This window comes from Andrena cerasifolii, chromosome 6, assembly GCF_050908995.1.
Source record: "Andrena cerasifolii isolate SP2316 chromosome 6, iyAndCera1_principal, whole genome shotgun sequence".
In the NCBI taxonomy this organism is placed as follows: Eukaryota; Metazoa; Arthropoda; class Insecta; order Hymenoptera; family Andrenidae; genus Andrena; species Andrena cerasifolii.
The window spans coordinates 5,772,865-5,798,697 of NC_135123.1; the positions used below are offsets into that span (position 1 = coordinate 5,772,865).

At 44.1% G+C, this 25,833-nt stretch overlaps 1 protein-coding gene across 3 annotated transcripts in view; it reads left to right on the top strand.

The window, feature by feature from the left end:
- The first annotated feature begins 12,528 nt into the window (after nucleotides 1-12,528).
- The window catches only part of Carpa (Carbonic anhydrase-related protein A), a 236,133-nt gene continuing 222,828 nt past the window's right edge, over nucleotides 12,529-25,833 (top strand). For all 3 annotated transcript variants that reach the window (XM_076813867.1, XM_076813868.1, XM_076813869.1), the window contains exon 1: nucleotides 12,529-13,715. In XM_076813867.1, coding sequence (XP_076669982.1) covers nucleotides 13,658-13,715 — 58 coding nt within the window. In that variant the 5' untranslated portion in view covers nucleotides 12,529-13,657. The remainder of the gene's footprint in view (nucleotides 13,716-25,833) is intronic.

Sequence of the window (25,833 nt, forward strand, 5' to 3'; positions counted from 1 at the left end):
TGATCACGCCACTCTGTCGCCCACTTTAATAGCGTCCGCGACAGCGAATTGTGTGGTTGTAAGTAAGGACCTATTAGTCGCGTACCAGATATACTCGCATTAATATTCGGACACTTTTTAAAATCGCATAACTTTTTTACAATTAGTCCAAACAACTTGAGTTTTTTTGAGAAGCTAGAAGGATTAGTTTGCTAACTGACGCGTTCCGTCGTTTTGAAAAAAAATGTATTTGGTTGGAATAGCGAAAAGAATAGTAAAGGTCGATTTTTAAACTTTTTTTTGTGAGCTTGTGATGAAAATTCAAAAAAAAAAAAACTCGTTTGTAGACCAGGACAAAACCGGGGCCCTAGCAGAAAATAAAACAGAAATTGAAGATACGATTTATCATTATTAAATGGCATCAATTAAGCTTTGCTACTGGCTATTAAAAATTGTCTCATATTAAATACAAATACATTTTAGTAAGGTATACAAATGTACTGCATTAGAACAGTAATGGAGAATTTATGAATCAATATAATAATTAATCAAAGCTAGGTACCTACAAACAGTTGAATCTCAGACTGATTACTAGATTACAGTTTCTATACCAAAAGTAATGTTTATGGTTATTATATCGTTTCGGTTTTCTTTTAAAGATAATACATTTTTGTTGGCCCGAGCCTTCATAAATAAACACTATTAATAAAATTCTGTTTGATTTCATTAGAAAATGAAATATCTCATTAAAAGGCAACTCCAATATGTTAATTCCCTTTGGATGAGTTAGACTCGTTCAGGGTTTGTTAAGATTGCAAACTATTTGCCGACTATGAAGGACCACCCTTGTAGAGGGACAATGTTCAATCGATTCAAAACCATTTATTTTAACAATAAATTTAACTTAACTATATTTACTATCTAAGTGTACTTGTTCGTACGCAAGGTCTATTACTATAATAGTGAGATCTGTAGCGTTCGATAGGTTCGATGAGGTTTGTCTGAATATCTATTGCGATCTGGTCACGGCTCGTCGCTGAGCTTTCCTCCAAGTCTCTCAGCCCTCCTTCCTGGTCTGGAAAAATGGGCCTTGTCCAATCAGCGTCTCGCGACATCGCAACACCCTTCCATTGCGCCCTTTGCGTGTCTTCCGGAGTGGGATGCGTTGGCGTTAGACTCCTCCGCTTGGTGGTAACGGCTTGGCAACGCGTGGGAAAAACCCCGGGCCTTGATTTCACCAACGGCCTACTTGCTGGCGAAAACCGTTGAAATGGTCGGACCCATGGTGGGCCCTCAAGAACTTGACCTTCGAGGTCTGGGATGCGTCAAGAAAAAACTCGGCGATCCGAGGACGACAATGCAAGTCAAGGACTCCTTAGGTTTATGGAGATTTGTGTTTCCGCATCTCAATTGGGTTTGGAGATGGGACAAACTTTCTCTAAACAGAGTGACTTGACCAAGGTGGTCTGGCTAGTGTATAACTAAACACAATATCTTAGTAACAACTTACTCCAATGCGATAACAACTTGCCCCATATAGGGGCAAGCAGTTCCGCTTCGATCAGCCACAAATAAATATCTTTCTACGAAAAACCTATTACGATATATTAAACACAAGCGTAAAATCAGAAAATATAATAAATAAATTTAACAAGAAATTAGTCAACAGTGAAGAGAATAACTACATTACTTTCCAGTCATTTATTATGTTTCATCGAAATCGCAACTATTATCCGCGGTCTCCCCTAACCTCTTAAATGAGCAGAATCTCTACTAACACCAGTAACTGCAAACGAACGTAAAATAGCCCGAAAACGATGTTCCTTGTGTTGCGGGAATATCCCATCCCGATATAAGCGACCAACAGAGGATGCTCGTTTCAATCGACGACCCCCCATGAGCAGCCTCATAACCGATGCCCGAATCGAGTTACCGCGGCGAGTCCAGGTGCTAAGGGTGCAACCCCATGACCAGTCCACGCAACGACGACCAAGGTAAAGGACGACGATAAAGTTAAACGATGGTTTGGTCGCATCTCTCAGCGTGTTTCACCCCCCCCCCGTTTTTTATTATTTTTTTTTTTGCCACCTCTTGGTCGACCCGTGCACCGTCGCCACGGGTCGTTCGATTCTCGACCGAAATGGAATATCGATACCGGAACGTTCCAGGGAGGGTTGAAGTGTAGCGAATATTGAAAAGTTCTCGGCTGAAAGATGAAAAAAATGGCCGAGGGGCGGGGGGAGGGGGCGATGGCTGTCCAGGAAGAGAATGTGGGGAGGGGCAGGACAGGGGGAAGGGGGGGTGTGGTGTTTGCATTTTTCGAGGGGGTATAATCGGCTCGAATCGATCGGCCGAGAGGGAGGAAGGGACAATCGTTCGTGAAACGTTTACTTTGCGCGAATTTCGCGGCGTAACGGGCGCAGAAGAATCGGCCGGTCGGCGGATTCACGCCCCTCTCGAATTTATTCTCGCAACAGTCCGCTTGTTATCGCCGCCGGCCGCTGATAGGCAATCAACTTTTTCGGAGGGCACCGGGGGAGGTAGGTTCGCGTGATTTTTCGTGGACGATGATCGCCGTGTGACGAGCGATTCCGAGTCTGCCGTGAACAGATTTCCGGTGGAAATCGAACCAGGGTTTCGATGGTAATTGATACTCGCCGCTTCGACCGAAGCGCAGGATGAATGAATATAAGGAATTAGGTGGCTGGCTGCTGGGCTCGTAATAAATCCGTGCGTTTAAATGTCCCGGAAAATCTGGATGCTCTTATCGTTCGGATCACAATGTTTCAGCTTTCCCTTGCAAGCAGTTTACGGGCTGTTTAAATTCTGCCTAACTCGTTCAACTACCTCGCTGGATTATTCCCGTCTGTGTTGCCCTGCTCCGCGCGTGTGGGGGGTTGAAATTTTGCGTTCCGGGAGCGCTGCGGTGCTTTCAGATTTTCTTGCATTTACCCGCACCTCGCACAGTGGTTTAAACTCTTAATAACCTGAAAAAAAAATAAAAGTTGTCCCTAAATTCTATTAATGCTTCGCATTATTTTTATTCTATACCAGCTGACCCGTTGCCCGCTATCCCCCGGGAATGATTATTATTATTATTTGTTATTTTAGATAGATTTATAAATAGCCTATAATCTAATTTAGGACGTATGTAGTGTATATTCGAAATTTTATTGAAATCCTATTGAAATATTATTGGCAATGTTTCACTTTTATATATTAGTAAGGATAGGAAGATTGTATGCATTTGTTGATTTTTGCTGAAACACTTATCCGTTTATTTGTAAATTTTCTAATAAACCACGCGATTATAATCTGGAAATATTCATTTTTATCGAGAACACCTGTAGCTGTACTTACGCACTGAAGCAGGCAAAAAGTAATCAAATACAAGTAGAAATAAGGATTAAAAATAATAAATGAGTACCTAAATACTATTAAAGCATATAAATGATTCGATAAACAAACTGTGAATAGAAAAAATGTGCGTCGTGACGAGCTTTACAACGGTATATTTTTAAAAATACAGTTTAACAACATTTAATTTTCCAATATTTCTTAGCGTTTGGACAATAATTTTTCCCTTTTTCGAGCGCCAGTCCCCATATTGTATCCTACCCCTCAATTATCGACAACGTTGGAACAAAAGCTTCGGCTTGGCGTCTGTATCCACTCCGTATAATTGAAATTAAAATCGAAACCATTCTATTATCCTCAAGTGGCCATTAAAGTATGTCCATTCAGGGGCTTTTTTCACCCCTTTAGGGGTTGATTAGTGCAAAAAGTCACCCACTATTTGCGCACTCTGGGCGGAGCTTTTATACCTCGCTCGGATGCGAATGCATTTTGGGAGGCCGTGCGTCCCTCTAATTAATATGGTAACGTTTAAAAACGAAGTCAGTCGGACGTTATCGTCGACCAACCCGAAACATTTCCGAGTGAACAAGTTATCAGTCAAAAACGGCCAGCTAAACCGAGCAATCCCATCGCTGCGTCAGGCTTTCGAAATTTGTAGCTGAAAGAAGTAATTCGAGCTGGAAATATCGGATTGAATAAGCCACGACGAAATAATTATTCGCGCGAGCACGAGTGTCTATTGCCGCGCGGTGCTTATTTTCGTTTGCATTTGCTAGTCTTGACCCCTTTGATCCCATCGAAACGTTCAAAGCGATACGCTTTTCAGAAGCTCCTGGTAGCCGCTGCGATAATCATGCCGCTATTAAAGTCGTAGCCATCGACTTCCCTCGTCCATCACCCCTTCTAATGCCAGCCTAGCCCTCCTGTTACGCAAAATCCTACCCACAAAATCAATCTTCAGAATCTAAATATCCCATTCGATACATTCACTTCGACACTCGGAATGAATGAATATTTCAGCCGCCCCGGTACAAATCCGCGAGTCAGCGTGAGTCCACGCGAAACTGCCCGATCGTTGGCTTTCATCCCCCATTCTTTTCCCCCGATTTTCTCTGCCCGCTTCTCGGCAAGTGCAGGCGCACGCCAGCCAAGAGGGCGAGAGGGGCACGGAGCCAGCCTGGTTCATCCGAAATTTCGATTAAATGGGATTTCGATATGCGCGAAACATGTCCCGAAGGGAAATTTACCGAGCGTTGTAGAGCGAGGACCTCTGGAACGGAATGGGGGCGGAGGGGGAGCGAGGTAGTTTTCGCCGATAGAGTCATTGGCCGTTCGGCCGGATAATGCGAAATGAAATTGTCACAATAATCGTTGGCGAACGGTATACGTCGCGGCTGGATAAACTTGGACAGTTATACGGGGTGGTCAGTTTATCCAGAGAGCATTACCGTGGTAATTCGAGCGCACCAGGGGCGAAGCAGGAATTCCACCTGGAGGGGAATCATTTTCGTGAAACTTTGTTCGCGCAGACTTTGGGTAATCGTTGAATAACGAATTAAAGCGTTCGGCAGTTCTTAAGGGGTAACGACAGGGTGATAGGCCAAAACTGGTAGGATTACTTTGAAGGTGTAAATCTGAGTAAAAATATATTAAAAAAAAATTTATGTTAAACGATTTTATTAAAAATGTAGTAAAAACTAAGTTAAAATGCACTAAAAACTAAAAAATAATACTGTGCTTGTACTTCAATTTTTATGGTGTTAATATTTTTTTTTTATTTTGTAAATCTGAGTAAAAAATATATTAAAAAAAATTTATGTTAAACGATTTTATTAAAAATGTAAAAACTAAATTAAAATGCACTAAAAACTAAAAAATAATACTGTTCTTGTACTTCAATTTTGATGGTGTTAATATTTTTTTTTTTACTTTAAATGAAATCGTGGGGCACCATGTGCAACCAGAATTTGAAGTATTAAAGTGATTCATATCCTGTTACGAATATCGTGCCCCACGATTTTTCTTAAAGCGATATTAACACCATCAAACTTGAGGTACAAGAGAAGAATTATTTTTTAGTGTTTAGTGCATTTTAATTTAGTTTTTACTACATTTTTAATGAAATCGTTTAACATAATTTTGTTATATATTTTTTATTTTCTAGTTTTTAGTGTTTGCAGATTTACATTTCACAGCTCAGACTTCTTTACAAATATCTTTTATTGCTGTATACAGTTTAACATTTTGCTTAAACGCTATAGTGCTACAGTCACTAAAAAAATAATTCTTTTCTTGTACTAAAATTTCGATGGTGATATACTACGAACGCCTGCAAAGTTTTAGTTTTACTATTCGTACATACGTGACGGATCATTTCCCGATAAATTGTGTATTTTCGGTAATCGCGATGCGACTAGCGTCCCGAACGCAGTGGCTTTTTGTCGTTTTCGTGAAGAACGCGAGTGGCTCATTTCAAGTCGTTTGGATTTTTGGTTACATTTATTGATGACTGGGTAATTTTTCACCCACTCAGGGTTCATTTTTTTTTAAATATTGTATTGTCATCCAAACTACGCAAGCCTGCAAAGTTTCAAGACAATTGGATAGTTGGAAGTGGGTTAAATTTGAGTTGCCAGATTTCAACCATACAAACAAACAAACAAACAGAGGATCGAAGCTGAATAAAATCGTTTAATAAAAATATGTTCTTTTGTTCCTGTTTATATATATCATAAGACCGGAACAGGCCATCAGGAAAACTTTGCTATTTAGACCTTTAGACTACACCTCTAGATTTGGCAACACTGATCCTATGAACAGGATACAGTAGATCCTTGTTACGAGCCCGACGAACGGGGCTGGCGGCGGGCTGCTAACGCGTTGTGGACACTATTCCGCGCGGCCAGTGGCGCGAGTGAGAGAACCCAATGAGCTTGCGAGAGGAAACGAAAGAGTTGACACGAAGTTGCCGTCGATTCTTCCGTTTCCTCTTCGCAACTTCGTGTCGACTCTTTCGTTTCCTCTCGCTCGCTCATTGGGTTTTCTCACTCTGTCCGAAGGATTCCAAGAAATGGTGGGGATAGTCGCCGAGCTCTTAACGCATGGTAGAAACGTGCTGGTAACGAGGATTTACTGTATGTACCTTGGCTAATATCTACTGCAGGGATGTTGATTCTCTCAACGGTTCTCCTTCTACTTTTAAGCAAAGCATCTATAGAGCGATAGTTTTCCACAATAGGTCTGAGTAAACATATACTCCATTCGATCGCCGTGTTTATATACGCTTTTGTTTTCTAGTAGTAACGCGTCTCTACGATGTTGATGTATTCCTTTTTCTCGTTACAAAATGGGTTTACCCGTACGAGTGAAATAAATAAATAAATAAATAAAAAACACCCTTATGTTAAATTTCTAATAAAGTTCCTAAATTTCTTTAAAATCACCCCCAAAGTTAACGTACCACTTTTGGGCCTATCATCGTGGCGCCACCCCTTAAACACCATTAGACGAATTGATTTCCATGAATTGAAATGTGATTAACAGAATCTGAGTTCTAGTATTTCTTAAGAACATTAAATCTAACCGCAAGATCTGGGCATTCTATCCATTCCAGCACTAGGAATATTTCATATCACATTTCTCTACGTTCTCCTTTTAAAACGTTGCATTTTTGCAAACCCGCGCATCTGTACGCCGCTTAGCCAGTGTTTTGGTTTCGTAAATATTTAAACTTTCCCTGCGCATCCATTTTGCCTCCGTTTATCCGGCGCGTATACATTTTTTAATTATATGGCCCATCCACAGCGGATGTAGGAGGCGGAAAACGCGTTTGTTTTTCTCCCCTCCACCCTGTAGTCCGAATTCGGCGGACAGCAATGGTCGACTGGGGGAGGGGGGAGGGGGGCCGTTAAAACATTAATTTTGTTCACGACTCGGAACAGTGTTAACGCGTCGCGTTAATTATTAACGCCCCTGCTTTCAAACAATCCCTTCAGCCTGCGAAATCCACGGCTGCCGACCGATTCAATATTTCACCGTGCCACGCGTTTCTTCTTTATTACAGCCCGTAAACGGACTGCTTTCTGTTTATTTGCCAAAATATTATGAACACTGCTCCCCGCTCCGTCCATCAACGTTGAACCATTCGCAGCAGGATCTTAGAAAGCGTTGCTATTGCCTAATCGTTAGAGTTACATCATATAAACACATTTTCATCCCCTTTCGAATTGGACACTGGAAATTCGGCTCCCAATGTTCGAAGCATCTCCCGTGCGATGCATTAGTCGACATGCCGAAAAATGGCTTCGTGCGATAAATTCGTCTGTGGAAGTTAACAACCCCCGAGGTGCGGCAGGGGAATTAAATAAGACGCGAATAAGGGTCGTAATTAGTGTGGCGTTTCGCTGGATAATCGTTTTGAAATTGACTTGCTGGCTCAGCGTGTTACAATGTCGAGGGGAAATATTGTTCGGGGACGATCGGGATGGTTTTATCGAGCAATTTTGTAATTTATTCCGTCAATATACATGCAAATGAATAATATGTGGTAAATGTATGGCTCTTGTGGAGTGGCGGGTGTGTGTCCCCTGTCAGCCTGCACAAATATTAGTCACACAATGGTCCAAGCGCACGCTTTATTCGATTTTGCACATTTGTACTAGCAGCGCTCCCTTTGCGCTTGGGTTTGTTCAATGACCCGCCCCTCTGGAATGGATTTAGAGTAGGCCTTCATTTAATATGATTGTAATTCGTCACTGTTTCAAGTCGCCTATTATCGTTGACTTTTCGAGTAGGTGTGACTCACAAGGAGAGGTTTTTACGTGTCCGCCTTCGAACCTTTTCCTTTTTTGGATATGTTTTAGCTGTGGCGGATTCAGGAGCCTTTCTTGGAGGGAGCGAAATATGTAAAAGTACTTAAGTACAGTTTGGAACTGTCTTTTACAAGATTTAAAATTTGCTTGTAATTTATATTTTAATATTTCTATCTGATACTATAACCGAAATAATTAAATTCACATAATTATTTATACCGAATAGTACACAGTGTCATAATATTTTTTTAATTTTATTACTCTTGGGGGAGGCCATCGCTCCTATCGCCCCCTCTGGATCCGCCCTTGTGTTTTAGAGCACCGAAAAATAAGAAATGCGTGTCTATTTATTTTATCCCGCTTGCATGTTTAACGAGTGAAACCACCCCTCAAATATCATGACACGAGGTACATAACAAAAATTGGAAAACATTAAAACCGACTTCAAAGAAATAAAAATGCACCAAAAAGTAACAATTTTTTTTCTTATTTAATCTACGACTCTCAATATTTTTATGTCGGCACCTCATCATTTGCACTGTGTAAATCAGACGCCGACTTAAAAATATTGAGAGTCGTAGATTAAATAAGGAAAAATATTACTTTTTAACTTTTTGGTGCATTCTTTTTATTGTTTACTTTTTAGTGATTTAAGATATATAACTGCATTTATTTAAAAAAATGGATGGGCCTACGAAAAGAGCTGCTCGTAATAATAATATTGAAGTCGATTAGTGAATCAGATTTCTTATTATTGGTGCAGCTTCAAAACTACTTAACCGATTTTTGTAATTCTTTATCCATGACCTAAGTTGATTGAAGCTAAACTAAATGCAATCAGTTGCACGAAAATCGGACCAGTAGTTACGGAGAAATTCGCGGACAAACATAATACAAACTCACATACATACAGTGGCTCACAGCCATAATCGCACACTCTTTAAAATCGCATAACTTTTTTAAAATTAATCCCAACGACTTGAGTTTTTTTTAGAAGCTAGAAGGATTAGTTTGCATTAAGTGTCGTGATTCGCCGTTTTGAAAAAAAAATGCACTTGGTCGGAATAGCAAATAAAATAGAAAAGGTCGTTTCTTTAACTTTTTTTTTATGAGCCTGTAACGAAAATTCAAAAAACCCGTTTATAGATTTAAGTAAGTTATAAATGTATCTAAAATCTTATGAAAATCGGTTAACGTTGCTCTCAGCTATAAACGCTTAAAGATTGCAAATTAAGGTCGAGAATCGCGGAAATTCCCAAAATCAGCGATTCTCGACCTTAATTTGCGATCTTTAAGCGTTTATAGCTCAGAGCAACGTTAATCGATTTTCACGAAATTTTAGGCATGTATATAACTTACTTCAATCTACAAACGGTTTTTTTTTTAATTTTCCTTACAGGCTCACAAAAAAAGTTGAAAAACGACCTTTTCTATTTTTTTTTGCTACTCCGACGAAGTGCAATTTTTTCGAAACAACGAACCACCCCACATAGCAAACTAATCCTTCTAGCTCCTAAAAAAAACTCAAGTCGTTTGGATTAATTTTAAAAAAGTTATGCGATTTTAAAGAGCGCACGATTATGGCTGTGAGCCACTGTACATACATACAAACACATCGAACTGAGAATCTGTTTCTTTTTGAAGTCGGTTAAAAAGTGACTGACGAAAAGAACATCGTCCATGCAGCAAGTTACGACGACAATAAAATTTATATAAAGTATTATTCAACATTATGCTATAATATTCTTTAAACTAACAATAGGATTTTTTGTATTTCTCCTTTTTTTATAAACCTTATATATGCAAACGAGCCAAAATAAAAAGACCCCTATTTCTTCTTTTTGGTCCTCTAAAACATATCCAAAAATCAAAGCAATCGGAGACGGACACCTAAAAACCCCTCCTTGTCAGAGTATAATTCCATAATTCATTCGCTCGAGTCATTGTGCTTTCATCCTGCAGTGATAGGGCGTGGGAAACGGAGAGCGCAAGTGATAGAGGAGCGTGTATGGTCAGACGCACCATACCTCGTTTGCACCTAAGTCTGAAATACGCTTTACCAAAATTAATAGGATATTCCTCATTCAACCACGTTCTTCTTCGTGTCGATACATTTACAAAATTTCGTTTTCCTACATGTCCCTATGACATAACTTGTTTAAATTGTACACGTTGCTTTCATACGCGTGTCGAGTAGACCGTATCAAAGCTGTCGCTTAAATCATTGAGCTGGACTCCTTGATTTCGCAGATTACACCCTGTGACACACATTCCCGTCTCCAGCCTTCCGAGAAACCTTTCCATATTCAGTTCTCGCGTAAGAAGGGAGTATCGCACAAGTATCTCGCTTCGAGTGCCAAAAAAATCGCGGCAAACGATCCGGATCGCGCCGCCCTCTCCCATCGATCGAATCTGCACAATAAAATCCATCTCCCGGCGCGGAAAGAAATTTCACACCCCCTTAGGCATGTAAGTCGTACCATCGCGGTACCAGCAGCGGTTAATGAGGGGCGGTTGCTTTTTATACTTTCCATCCCCCGGTGCACGTACTCTCGCGAGGCCGAAAATTGGTCGACGGCGAAGGCGCGAATAAAGGGAAGAGGAGGGCGAGGGGTGTGGGTGGGCGGAAAGCAGAGGAATATCGATATGCGGGCGAAGTAAAACAGAATCGAAATGAGGCAGGTGGCGCTTTGAAGGGCCGCCGTTCAAAGCACACGTAAACTTTTTTTTTTCACGGCGAATTCGTCTCCGCCTTGTTCCTCTCGGTTATTGCTCGAACTTGCTAAATCGTCGCGCGGAAAACTGCTCGATCCTTGAAGGGATCGTCGCCAAATCCTCGCGTTGAGCCCACTTAAGACGACCCTCCGATCTTCCATTTGTATTTCGAGTGTATTCTGTCTTCTTTTGTATTTTGTCCCCTCTTCAACTGGATGTAGGAATTAAAATATTGTACGATTTTAGGACACTTGGTGGGTAGATTCTAGATGCCGCTACGCTGTTTATAACTCGAATCACCCTGAAAGTGAATCTCGCGGATTCCACTCGAATCCAGCTCGACTGTACGAAACCCCTTGGAATCGCAACGAACCGCGTTGCTTTGTCAAATGAGCTATGACTAATTGTAAGACGCGTTGTTGATTATTGGTCGCACCGACGCGAGTATCGGATAATTATTTAGCTCTCCTGAGGTAGTAGGGGTGGCGGAATTGCTTTGATACAGAGAAATTAATTATTAATTATCGTAGCGCGTGTGTGACGCGCAGCTCGTTAGCATACGGGTAGGTTGCGTTGCTCCCGATACGTGATCGCTTTACAAAGATTAATTAACAATGGCTACGAGTATCGATGTCTGCGGAGGGATTCTTTTTTTACGCTAACGAAAACCTCCGAGGTGTCGAGTGTCGTCGCGTTCGACGTATCACGTCGAGATTACTCGATACCCTGATATTGATGTTCGAATACAGGGTAGCGTTACTTTCCTCCTGTAATTTCCTCATTCGATGAGAAATACGGCAATGTGGAAACGATATCGCGTCGTTACCAATGCTAAAATTGTATCAACTCCGACGCGAGTGCTAATGTAAACCCGGAGCATAGAGTATCCACTGAATAATTACTGAATTAAATTATTCGCGACCTCGCATTCGAAGTGGTCTCCCGCATAACTTTTTCATTCCTCACTGGCCTAGCAAAAGGGTTTATCCAGGGTAGGTATTCTTAGGTTCCTCGTAAACGTTTCACCCTCCTGTCACTTAGAATACCTAGCGATACCAAAAAATTTAACATCCACCTTACAGAGCACCTGCGGAACATCACACTTGTGTGCGAGCTTCATTCCAACCCCCCCGAAGCCACCAAAAGCACCGGCATTCAGATCTTCGTACCTAAACGTCGAGCAACAGCGTCCCCAAGTTTCCACCCCTTCGCCACGTTCGAAAATGATCCGAGCAGGAGCCATGGAAAAGTAGCCAGGCCCAGGGAACAGGGAACTAAAGGCGGGGGTGAGATCGAGGGAGAGGAGTGGCCGTTATACTAATTCGGCGAACGCTCGTTAACGACCCCTTTGAGGTCATAACTTTTGCCGCAAGTCCGGCGTGTGTTGGTGTGTGGCTGGTAGCTGCGCTATACCTGCTCTCTCTCTCTTACCCTTACCCTATTCCACCCCACCATCGGCCGCCTTGACCGTTGCTCAGTCAGTTCGCTCCTCGAAAAGCGTCGCGACGCTTCCATCGGCGAGACGCGCTTTGCTAGCCGGGATCCAGGGCGCATGTCCAGCCGATCAGCGCGCGGACCTGTCGTGTGGCGGCTACCCCCGTGCTGGTGGGGGTGAGAAACGTGCTCGTCACCCTCGAGGAGCGCCTCGAGAGACTCAGTGAGCGCCGCGAGTTCGCCGTGGCCGGAAGCGTCTCGTGGCGTGGCCGTTAGACGTGTTCGGGCGTCGCGAATCCCTCAGCGCGCCACTTTTCGACTCTGCCTCCTTGCATCCCGGGTGTTTCACGGCGGGATCGTTCGCCAGGTCGCACGGAATAATCGTTGGACAAATAGCCGACGACCACCTGCAGACTGCTCTCCGGGGACAGAGGATCGATCGAACCCGTCAGATTTGGAAGTCTCATTCGTCCCTCGGCGGTGACGGATAAAGGGACCCTCGCCCAGTGTCCCGTGATGCGTGGACCGAGAAGCATACCTCTGGAGCCAGCCCGCTCCCCGGGACTCTTCGTCTTCCACTGGCTCCTTTGATCGTTAAAATTCGACGAACATCAGACAGCCTGGCGGAGAAAGTAATCACATTAAAAGATCCCCAGGGGTTTCCAAGGAATCCTCGAGTGGTAGGGATAGAAAGGGGATAGAAAGCGATAGAAAGGGGGGGATCCGGTCTGATCCCGGTTCTTAGGGGGAAGCAAAGGGCCGCGGGGCAGCTTCTGGCTAGCTGACGTCATCAAGAACAAACAAGCAGATCGAGGATCCGCAGGAGTGGAGATATTATATCCCAGGGCTGGAAGACGGCGGACAAAGAGGCGCGGTGGATCGTTCCTCACCGAGAGAAGGGCGGAAGGGCCAGTTCACAGAGGCGGAACCCGGCAGGAGTAGCCGGCAGACAGAGCTGGGAGGAAAGAATCGGATTTCAATCGAGCCCCTCTTCGATCGGTGCGGTGTCTCAATCAACCTAAGTCGCACTAATTAGCTGTCGTCCGTCGCCGCGTCTCTGGTGGCAGGCCAGGGCCGCTTCGGTCCTGTCCCGAGACCTGCAGGATCGAGGAAAGCCGCTGGGGATCCCGGTGTTCCTCCAGGATGATAACAAGTGTCACCGTCGGGGTCCACGTTCCTGCGCCACTGGTAGACTGATCGCTAGAGATACCTCCAGAGAGAAGCCTTTCCCCAGCGAGATAAAAGAAAACGATGTCCGACAGGGACAAGTGAGCATCACCTCTCGCGCGTGCTCCCTTTTTTTCTGTGCTCTCTCTCTCTCTCTGTCTTCGTCCCTCTCTATCTGCACGATCCCGGAGAAGATGTGCCTGTCGCGACGCTTGCTGCTCTGCCTGCTGGGCGTCATCGTCGCCGTGAACGGTGAGTTTTTGCGTATCTTCTTCGAGACCCTGATCCCTGGCTTACGCGGCTAAAGGGACCAGTGGGCTAGTTCTTTTCCCTCGCGACAGATCGACTCTCGATCCAGCACGGATGAAGTCCCTTTAGTACCTCGTACGTTCAGCTGGCGAGACGCGTCGCCAGCTCTCGGCTGGGATCTGTAGGCGCGTCTTACTCGGCTGGCTTAGTAAGAGCCGACCCATTCGCGGCTGGTTTTGTTCGACGTGATTTACCGGCGAACTTTCGCGCGGATATTTTGCGACTGTTGCACGGTTTAGGGAAATTGCGTCGCAACCACCGCCGCTCGAGCGAGCTGCTCGGGCAGAGTAATTGCGGAGGTGTTGCTTGTTTTATTGGCCCTTAAAAAATGATAGTCATAGTTCCAGCTTGTTTGTTCGCGACGCGTCCCGATCTTCCAGGGAATTGCTCGCATTGTGCGCGGTGAACTTGCCGGGGGTACCCGCGAAATGGGGTTAATTTTTTTCGTCGGAGGAACGCGAGCTGGGAAACTGCCATAACGGGCCGGGAAAGTTCGGACCGGCTTGCGAGTGAAACTTCTTAGGGGGTAGTCTTTTTTCTCGCGCTTGCTTCTAAATTACTTGATAAAGTTACAGAAAAAAAAAAAAAGAAACTTTGGTTAATCTATTTCAACGGAGTGGGAGTGCCCTTGATCCTTCAACTGGCGACACTCGAGATTTATAAAACTCAAGTGTCCGTGGCTAGGAGCCCGCTATTGATAAACTTAGCTGTAAAGTTAGGAGGGATAAAAGACAGGTTCCGAAGCAAGCAGAGGCAACTTCTGTCCTCAAACTATCAATCATCAATCACAGCCATCAGGTGTCCAGAACATCGACACGGCAGATTGACAATTGATGAACCCGGAGATACAATTAATCCCCTAATAACCCATCAACCCGTAACTCGGATTAAGGCACGTTAATCCCCGAAACAAAAGGAACCCAAGCACCCAGCGACGTCCTAAGAACGTTAAAAGTATAGCCGGAGCACAGACGTTAGGTCTTCGAATGGACGGTAAGGTGCTCGTCCCGAGGAGACTTTTCCGCGGCGCGTCGGTTTACAGCAAACAGTTACAAGGAAAATAAAAGCAGGAACAGCTTGGGCGGGGGGGTGGCTAACGGGGGGTCGTTTTTACACGCGTCGGCAGATTTTACGGCGAACCAACCCTCTCCTCGTAATCTACGCGAAAGCGTGCACCGGCGGTGAAGGAGAAAGGGGAGAGGTGAAGAAAAGGGGGATTGTAAAAAAAAAAAAACGAAGCGAAGAGGGAGAGAAGAAAAAAGCCAACGCGGATCGCGGGGCGTTAACGCGCGCATTAACGGCCCTCTCGTGCTGGGCAAATAAAAAACGATATGCATGGATGGACGGTGGATTTCCCCGTCGACCCTAAAAAAATCTGCGACCTGAAAAAGCACCCCCGTGAACCCGTGAAAGTGAATCAAAACGCGTTATTGTTCCCTTCTACCCCCGTTTTTGTTCCCCCTCCCTCGCCTCTATCCTCCCCCGACAACAGACTCTTTGTCGAGAGAGCCGCTGTCGATTCGCTTTTGGTAGCAAATGAATGAAAACGCGTGGCGTTTTCAAGAGTCCGTTTTCCAGCTGCTTTTCCGCCGTCTGTGCCGCGTTTGCCGGTTTCGTTCCTTCCTTTTTCGTTTCGTTTGTCCCCCTTTTTTTCGGTCCCGTTCCTCCGAGAGATTCGTTTAGCCCGACACTTGTACGAGGGGGATGGGGGAGGGATCGATCGTTATTCTAGGGAAATCGGGCGGACAAACGCACCCGGGGAAATTGCACTGTTTACATTCAATTACTTAAGAGTGCAGCTAGCAATAAACAAGATTACTGCGTCTGATGAAATATGCACTGGCGCCTGCCCGCTTAATTTCACTTCCCCGAGCGTTTTCCTCGCCACGATTCGTCGGCCAGTCGTTCATTTTCTGGCACCGTCTCCGTTGTTCCCGTTCTTCTATCGCCGCGCATAAATTTCCCCTTGTTTACGGGCCGGCCGGAAAGATAACAAACTTGGCTGCAAACTGCTGGAGGAATCTCCACGCCGCTCTCGTTAATGCGCGCTATGCGAAACGATCTGCTATCGTTCGGGGATGAAAAGTGTTTGGTATTCGATTATTGAACGTTTCGCCGCGGACGTGCTAACGATATCGGCATAATTCACCAGTTGGGGAAATTCGCAGCACGAAGAAAAGGATGCAAATTCACGAGTGAGTCCCGTAAGGGATGATCCCGAGCTGGAAAATTCAAAAAATTCTGAAACTTTGTGAATATGTAGGGGATTTCTTCCTGACTACGACGCAATTTTTGTTTGCTGCCTAAATTCACTCGAGGGGGGTGAAATTAACCCTCGAAAATTCGGCTACTTTCCGATTTTGTGTTATAACTCGCGAAATGTAAGAGATAGAGAAAAAGTTTCAAGACAAAAGTTACTTCTTTTAATTAGATCTAGCATGTGGCGAGAAAATTATTTTACAGTTCACGAGTTATAACAGAAAATCGGAAAATAACCGGATTTTCAGGGGTTAATTTCACCCCCTTGGAGTGAATTTGGGCGGCAAACAAAAATTGCGTTGTAATCGGGAGGAAATTCTCTACATATTCACAAAGTTTCAGAATTTTTTGAATTTCCGGCTTCGGGATCTTCCCTTGTCTTGTCAGATCTTTGTGGGCTCGGACAATTCCTGTTTGTGATAAATTTCAAAAGTTGCGAATCGCATTTGTCGACGTTGCATTTCCAGTTTCATCGAAGTCGTTGACACGACCATTCATTCCTTACCGGACGCTATCAATTCCTCCCTATTTTTCGGGCAAATTTCGTCCGCGGGGCGGAACGAGCATCGCGGTGACTAAAAGCGTCCATTTGTTTCTGGTGAAAAAAGAGGAGGGAAAAAAAAACTGATTCGTTATTGACTGAAACTGCGGAATGGCAAACAGATAACCGCGACGGAAATCAATCTAGATAGAGCGAGATGTCGGCACAGTAATCTCAGATTTATTTTTATTAATCCCGGCTGATCGACCTAGTTGCCCGCCGTGCCGCGAATACTACCCCGTGAAATTTACCGAAACATTGCGATCGTTACGGTGTTTTCGAATATTTCCCGGCGTGCAAATATTTATAGGGGCTCTAAAGCTGCACCCTGTACTCGGCCGGAACGAAGGAAGTAAATTTTTCTCCGTTTCCTAGCATCGACTTCCCCGCTCGTCTTTCCCCTTTATATCTCTTTGAAGGGCCCATGCAACTTTACGATTCGACGAGCTTGCCGATCGAGTGTGTAATTTTCGTGAAAAAAATTTCCCCGAAAATAAGGGCGGACCTGCTTTTTTTAGCCTCTCTTTGGTCCCACGATTTTGCAACCGAATTTCGTGCCAAATGATACCTTATGATGAGACATCAATCGCAACAAATTTTCGAGATGAGGTGACAATTAGATTCTGAGATATGGGAGGTGGAAGAAGTGAAAATTCGTTAACGCGTCAACCCATACGCTTGGATGTACGAACTTCTATGTCAGTCTGATAATTTAAAAAATTATTTCCAGGGGTGTTGCTGACTGCTAACAGCGAATTTAAACTCAGATTTTCAAAATTCACGAAAAAAATAAAATCAAGAAATATAAATATCTGCGTAGTGGGTGTTTTTTTTTAAATATATCGTCCACCGTATTAAATCGGCCATTGTGAGTTTTGCTGACTGCAAACAACCAATTTGACCTTAGATTTTCACAATTCACGAAAAAAGAAATATAAATGTCTGTGTAGTGGGTGTTTTTTTTTTAATATATTGTCCGCCGTATTAAATCGGCCATTGTGAATTTTGAAAATCTAAGTTCAAATTCATTTTTAGCAGTCAGAAAAACTCCCAATGGCCGACTCAATATGGTGGACGAAATTAAAAAAAAAACACCCACTACGCAGTCACTTATATATCTAGATTTTTATTTTTTTTTCGTTAATTTAGAAAATCTAAGTTCAAATTCGTTGTTAGCAGTCAGAAAAGCCCCTGCAAATAATTGTTTAAATTATCGGACTGACATATCTCAGAAACTAATTGTCACCTGAACTTAAAAATTTCGTGATTTATATCTCATCATAAAATTTAGTTGCAAAATCGTGGGACCAAAAAGAGGCTATTTTTGGGTCCCTCTTTCGCGACTACTCGAATAAGCACCCAGGCACTTGCTAAAGTACACGCAATTTTCCGTGACGAGTGTATCTTCGCCTCGAAGGCATTACGTTAAAGCAGGTTAATATTTAGGATGTGGCATTTGCGTTTAAAAAAGTCCAGCCCGCGAACGTTCTACCCGAAGTAGGTACTTAAGAAGCATTATCTGTAATCTCTTACCACTTTTCATGCCGCATAAACCGACGCCAACTTGCTCGCTAATGTGATCACAGTCTTGTATTTCACTCGTCCCGCACTTGCCTCCCTAATAAATTGCTGGGCTTCAGATTTTTAACACCCTCAAATTTCACTGCGGACGATTTGCCCGCGTATTTCCCCGAGGATCCAGAGGACACCTTAACAAACCGCCGATAGATCTTCCCTTTGTCAACAGCGGAATTTTTATCGCATGCCCGAGAAAGTACACGCCCTTCGGAAAAATCTAGCTCTCGAGGAAGTTTGCCCGTATTTCTGTTCCGTTCGTCGCGCGGCCGGAGCGTGAAAATCGAGATTCGCGAAGGAAATTTGTTTCACCTCGCGAGGGGAAAGTTCGAACGAGTTTCGCGTGGAACGTCTTCGTTCGTCCTGGAAATTTTCGGCGAACGTCGACGGGAAGATCGATCCCTCCATCCCTTGGACCAGCCGCGGCAAAGGTCGCGCCAGGGATCTTATTCTTCGGCCGCGACTACGCGAACCAAGCACCCCGTGCAATTAAAGATTCCTGATGAAATATCTTGTGCCTCGATCCAGCTGCGCGGCGCCTGATCGATGCGAATCAGCGCGGCGCAAGGAGGTAGAATAGGGAAACGAGCGAAGGCAGTAGGAGAACTTCGGTGGCGGAAAGATACCAAGCTGACGCTCGCGTTTAACTTGGGATAAAAGGCGGATACGCGTGTCTCGCGCTACTTAAAACTTGAAACCGAGCTGCAGTAGCAGGAGGTACGCTTTTCCTTAGGCGGAAGGGAACGCGCCGTCGGCTTTGTACATTGAAACGCAATCAAACAAACAACTGAACGCTGCAGCAGTCTTCCGCAACGCGGAATACCTTTGTCTCGCGCGACTTTGCCGTCGTAATCCGCGCGTTGCACGAATAAGGAGAGCATCCGAGAATTCGTCCGCGTTTCACTGGTTACCACGCGAGGGACAAAGAGGGAAAGAGAAACGGAGGGAGGGGGGAACGCGTGTAATTCATCAGTCTAATAAATTCCAGAGAGATAAGTCTCTTGACGCCGGGGCCTTTCAGGCGCCTCTGAAAAGCGATTCTGTTAATTGCAACAGCTGAGGGACGGGGATAGTTGTCGCGTGGCTGCAATTTGTTGAATAAAAAAGAGGGGGAACGAGGGATGAATTGAAACTGGTTGATCGAAATGGTTGGAGGATTATCTATTGAAATAGTTGTGTTGCGAATTCAATGTGTCGTTTCGTAAAACAGCTTGATAGTAGCGGAATACTTGCATGTAGCGTGCAAGTTACATAGGGGAGGCTTGTACGAAACAGTATACCATGCTTATTCCTGAAAATTACAGAAAGAAGCCCACGCGCGTTTGGCAATTCTTTTCTGGCATATCGAACTGTTAATCAACAGAGATTCATTGACGAAATACGTACGCTCCAGCGAATTATTTAATTTATTCTGTCTTATTTTCGACTGACTTTGAATGGACTACAGTGCCTCGCATTAATATTCGGACACTTTTTAAAATCGCATAACTTTTTTAGAATTGGTCCAAACAACTTGAGTTTTTTTGAGAAGCTAGGAGGATTAGTTTGCTAAGTGGCGCGATTCGTTCTTTCGAAAAAATGCACTTGGTCGGAGTAGCAAAGAAAAATAGAAAAGGTCGTTTTTCAACTTTTTTTGTGAGCCTGTAAGGAAAATTCAAAAAACCCGTTTGTAGATTGAAGTAAGTTGTATACGTGCCTAAAATTTCATGAAAATCGAGTAACGTTGCTCTGAGCCACAAACGTTTAAAGATCGCAGAATAAGGTCGAGAATCGCGAAAATTCCCGAAATCAGAGAGTCAAAGGTAGAAAAAAAGTTCTTCGCGAATATCTCGTTAGATATCAGTTTTACGACAAAAATAGTTATTGCGAAATTTGTAGCTTAGGAAATTCTGTACAAAAAAGGTTCTACGAGTTTTTTTCGTAGGAGTAACCATTTTCTTGTACGAAGGCTTGCAAAGTTTCAACCCTTATACTTTTTACAAGAGAAGATCCCGAACCGGAAAATTAAAAAATTTATAGAAAGAAAATTTATAAAAAATGTAGAAAAAAGTTTTCAGGAAAAAGTTACTTCTTTTAATTAGGATTATCATTTGGCAACTTACAGTTCCTTCAGTTGTTACAGTTCGCGAATAATAATACAAAATCCGAAAATTTCCAGGGGTCAATTTCACCCTCTTCGCGTGAATTTGGACAGCAAACAAAATTACTTTGTAGTACTCAGCAGGATATCGCCTATATATTCACAAAGTTTCATAAATTTTTGAATTTCCGGGTTCAGGATCTTCCCTTGTCAAAAGTATGAGGGTTGAAACTTTCTAAGCCTTCATACAAGAAAATGGTTACTCCTGCGAAAAAAACTCGTAGAACCATTTTTGTACAGAATTTCCTAAGCTACAAATTTCGCAATAACTATTTTCGGCGTAAAACTGATATCTAATCAGATATTCGGGAAAAACCGTGTTATCTACCTTTGACCCTCTGTACAATTTTTAGCGGTGGCCACATCGATGGATGGGGCCTTCTGACATATTGTTTAAACGCCGAAATAAAGGCCCACACCAAAATTTAGCTTGCTGGGAATTATTCCGGCGGACAGATCCTAATTTCACTGGACTAATACCTACAATTCGCGAATTACTGTGCGTAGATTTCCCGCAGGGTTTCGAAAAATACAGAACATTAACCGTAATCTTTAATTCGCTCTCTGGGGTGAATATTCCCGGTTGGTAATTTTCGAGATCATCCTTCCCTGTGGATTTCAAAGGCACATGGAGCACGGGCGAACGACAAGCACGATATACCGTAGCATGATACGAGTTATATCAGCTTGCAGCCGGTCGAAATGAGCGAGGGAGGATCGTTAGAGGGTAAAAGAGGACAAAGGCGAGCAGCCGCGCTGGTGTTTGTCCCGATTCATTATCAGCCGTGTCGGACGAGTACGGCTGTCAGTCATTTCGAGCAAATTGTTATTCGCTGGTGGCTCGAACCGTCAATCAGGGTGATCGACGGCGCACCGCGACGCTCGCGCTCGCGCGTGTCGCCAAAGGCGTCCAACGGGCCACTTGCCATCCCGCCCTTTTCTGCACGTCCCTCCGCGCACCCTTTATGAATTATTCAGCCAGCCGGCGTTTGCCAGCGTGTTGCAAAACAAATACACGTATATACGTACTTCTTTGGCTACGTGAATTGCTTGGGCGATGGTAATTGTTCGGCGGACGATGACCGAGAATTCGGATGCCGAAGTTCGATCGGGCGTGTTCCGCCAATAGGAGTACACGGAAATAACCGTGACTTTAGTCCCTGCCCCCGCAGATTCTTAACCCCGCTTGAGTGCAGGCAGAGACAGACCCCCGCGATACTCAGCCCGGTCCCTGGAGGCTCTAGGACGCCAGGTCGCTTCAGTCTGCGCCTAATCGCCCGCATTATCGTGTAAGCGTGCGCGCCTTCGATCGAACCTCGTCGACTGTTATCGTCGTTATTGACGGGAACCGCCTCGTAATTACGCGAGAACGTCGCTAAAACGGCCCTCCCCCGACCGAGGTGCGAAGTGCCTCCACTAAATACTTCGAGCACACGCGCTGTACGAAGATTGTCGCCGTCGCTGCTGCAGGCTCTCCGCCGTCGATCGGTGGGGAACAGCGTGGAGCAGAACGCGCATTCCTCGGGCGAAGTTAATATCGCAGCTATTGGAATGGACGTTCGATGCTGAGATAGTAAAAAACGAGGGTTCAGTCGGTCTACCGCGAAAGGGTGTTCAGATTATGGTCACGAGTCCTCTCGTCGGCTTCCAACCAACTCGAAACTGCCTCACGCAGGCCCGAACCGCTCGGCAATTTGAAATGATAATGCCCGAGGGTGGTTGGAGATAAATAGCGGTTGCATCAGCGTTCTTCGTCCCCCTTTGAAGCCCTCACGAGCCACTCGAGCCCCACTCGAGGCATCGCGTTGCCAGTCTCAGGCCTCCGCGATGCGCGGAACCTGGCGTGGATTTCTGGCTGGGATCACTGATTACGCTGATACCGCGGGGCAAAGTCGTGGCTAATGGGAGGCCCTCGAGATCGATGGGAAAGTTGTGCGTCGAACGCAATAAAGTAGAGCTAGGAAAAAGATAAAGGGGGCATCATCCCTTTGTGCAAGCGGTAGAGACCGCTCCAGCAGTTTGGAATGGAGTGCAGTGAGCCGTTGTATGGGGTGGCCTGAAGGCAATAGATTTCGTGAACAATCACGAGCCACTGGATCTCACCAGTTACCCTGATTATTTCTTGACAGCGCGATTTCTTAGTAGTTGGCCAGGGTTACTTGAAGCGTAAGGTGATCCATAGATGGGTAGTACATGCCGCGAATGCTTTTTGTAACCCATTACTTCTTGGAGGATGCTCGTCCTCTATTCCGTAGCTAATCGATCACTGTATACGCTGTTAGTAAGATTCCACGGGCAAACGAGTCATTTTAGCCGATTTATTTCCACCACTTCTGAAGGACGGACACCTTAAAGTCAGAGGTCAAGTGTACTTCCTTATTCCTCGACTTCGTTTTTACGCTGGAATCAGTGGAATTGAAATGACTACTTTTAATAGCTGTGCTTAGGGGGGAGGCCTACCTAGAACCGGCAAAACAACATGCTTCTTTGGGAATTTCTTCTAGAAAAATCGATAAACTTTTATAATGAAAGATTAGTCTGTTGGAAAGAGTACGTCTTACGGATATTGCGGTATTTTTGTGGCAAAAAGTATTGAAAGGTTTGTGAGTTATAGGGGATGCCAGAGATATCCTTTTTTTAGGCGCTTTGCGGTGACAACCGTAGTTCGGTGCAGGATCGTCCAAAATTGAAAATTCGAAATTTCTTAGATAATATATGAAATTATCTAGGCGCTATCGGGCTCGATTTTGGAAAAATCATTTTCAGACAAAATGGCGGCTGCAAAGTTGACGCATCGATATTTGGCAAAAAATCGCTCGTTTTTCGAGTGTAAAAAAATCTAGGCAAAAAGAAAGGTAGAGCTCCCGATAGTGCTTCATTAATTTTTTAGTTACGTGTGTCACCGACTTTGAAAACATGGTTTTGAGGAAAACGCGTTTAAAGTTAACCTACAAAGTAAACCTACTTACACGCGCATATATAACTTTGTCAATTTTGGTCGGATTAACATGACACTTTCAGGGAATATTTTTCTCAAGATGTTGTACTTCGAAAAAATATAAAAATCGAAAAATGGATTTTTCGAAAATTTCTAAGTAGGCCTCCCCTCTCAAGGAACTTTTACCTGTCAAATTAGTCGACAATACTCGCGGCTCAGAATTTAGAAGTACGATTCCTTTCTGTTTCTCAGAACTTCGATATTTAATCTGTGCCTACATTAATTAAATCATTGCAATGAACAACGGTTTCCTTCTCTTCAACGAAGGGCATGAAAAATTACTGCGCCGAATAGCAGCTAGCTAGAATTCGTAAAATATCACGCATTCCAATTCCTTTGTTCGATACAACGGTGCAGGAGGTCTGCGTCGCGTAAACATTCAGCAGCATCCACCTACGTAGGTATGGGTCTGCTCTTTGTCGACTTACACCGTGCATCAGTTCCTCGACATTCGTGCGCAATACCCATAGCAACGTTCGTATGATTCCCGCGAATGTCTCCCGTGGAAGCGTGAGTTTCCGCGCGGATGGACGCGCTTATAGTCCTCCGGGCGGAAGGACTCCGTCTCGACGCTACAGCGACAGCAGACGTTCCCATGACATGCGGCCCGCTTCCTGTGATTAGACAGATCGATAGATATCGTCATCTGCCACCGTTCGCCCATCTTTTCCTAGACTGCTTAAGTATTCCGGAGCAAATCGAACGGAAGAGATCCCAGCCACCAGTTTGGTTCCCGATCTTTATTAAGTTCCATCAAGACCTCTGGCGCCATCTGGCGCGCGTTCTTTATGCAATAATAGAGACCTCCGTCTCCTAAAGAAAGAGCTCGTTACGACTTGAAAAGCTCGGGGATCACTCCGATGCGATCTTGCGTCGCTCGGAATGTAAAATGGTCGTTGCTAGCCGCACGGAAGTGTTCGCGTGTAACGCGTGCGAAACAAGGATCCAGAGCGGCTCGCGCGGCGACTTTAATTCCACGGTTGAATTACGAAAGCAAGAAGGAGAACGGAAATGAGAGGAAATCTCGGTACGACGGCGGGTTTCATAAGCAACCGGGGATCAGAACGAATTCTTTGCAACGCGGCGAGACGTCTTCGCTGTAATGCGCAGCATGTAATATGCAGTGCGCAATATGCAAGCTCGGTAACCGAATAGAGTAGGAAGGACCCCCCAGCATTCGTAATTCAACGCGGCGCGATTCAAAACGGCGGCTTCGGGGACACGAGTCTACGGGATGCGAGAAGAAATAACGGTGCTCATTTTCGAATGAAAATCTACGCCGCCGGACCTGTGGATAGGGGAGACCGGGTATGGTCGTCGCATTTTCTTATTCTGATTTTTTTTGTAGGTTATGGCTGCAGGGAAGTTTCTAACTTAGTTTAATATAAACTACATACGTCCGGCTTTATAAAAAAAATTAGTCCTGTGGATTTTGTCAACCAGATTAGGAGCTAATTCACATTATTTGCTGCAACTATTTTGTGGCAACATACCCCGAGGTCGGGTTGGTTGTCACAGTGTCTGGATAGCTAAGTTTATGAATAAAAAGTCGATTCAATTAAGAAAGTAATATAATTTTTCATTGTATTTCTCACAGTATCGCGCTAGAGTGCGGTGATTTATATTATAATCCTTTGCAATCACTCTTACTGTGTAATTGCCCTTTATAACCTCTCTTGCTGCACGTAACATTAATTCCGGGGGCACCTCACCTCTGGACGTCTTCTTCTTATAAGTTCGCGGCACTATTATTGAGAACTGTTGCCAAACAAACGGGAAATTAATGTCACATGATAGATACAGCAAGTTACACTGGGATTAGTTGTCACATGCGGCAAATACCTAACCTCAAATGTTCTGCGACGACTTGTCCCAAACCGTTAAAAAATTCATCTCTCTATTCGTGTATTAAAAAGTTTTAAAAATGCAAGAAAATCATTACAGTAAGTTAGAAAGAACTTTAAACTACAAGAATAATGCAACGATGTTATAGTCAATAATAAGAAACAACCTATACTTACTTGACAGAAAATACGGCGTAATTTAGTTCGAGCACACGAAAAAAAAACAATGACACAATGTGTCTACGTGCGACTCCTCAACGACTTGTATGACGGGGGAGGAGGCGGCGATATGTTTAGGGGAGAGCGGGGACACACGTAACACTTTTTAAATTTGGCCTAGCTGCCAATTACCTCTTACAGGTATAAAAACGAAAATTATGCCTTAAGATAGTGTGTTTCTTGGTTTATCCTTTGACCACAAATTCAGCCTTCCATGATAAGTAGTCAAACAGTTATGGCAATTGTCCTGCAGGGGTAGGACGAAAGTAACATACCATGGGGACGAAAGTAATACTAATTATTTTGAGGAGAATTAAGTAAAAACACTTCTTCCAAAGCGAAATAGGATTATTTGTTATCAGAGACGATAGAAACAAACATTTAAATAAACATATTTTAAGTAGGTACCTAACGATAAAAAGCATAACCAGCTTCAAACATTTCTTTGACACTGTGTATTTGATTTAATATGGAATCTCGTGTAC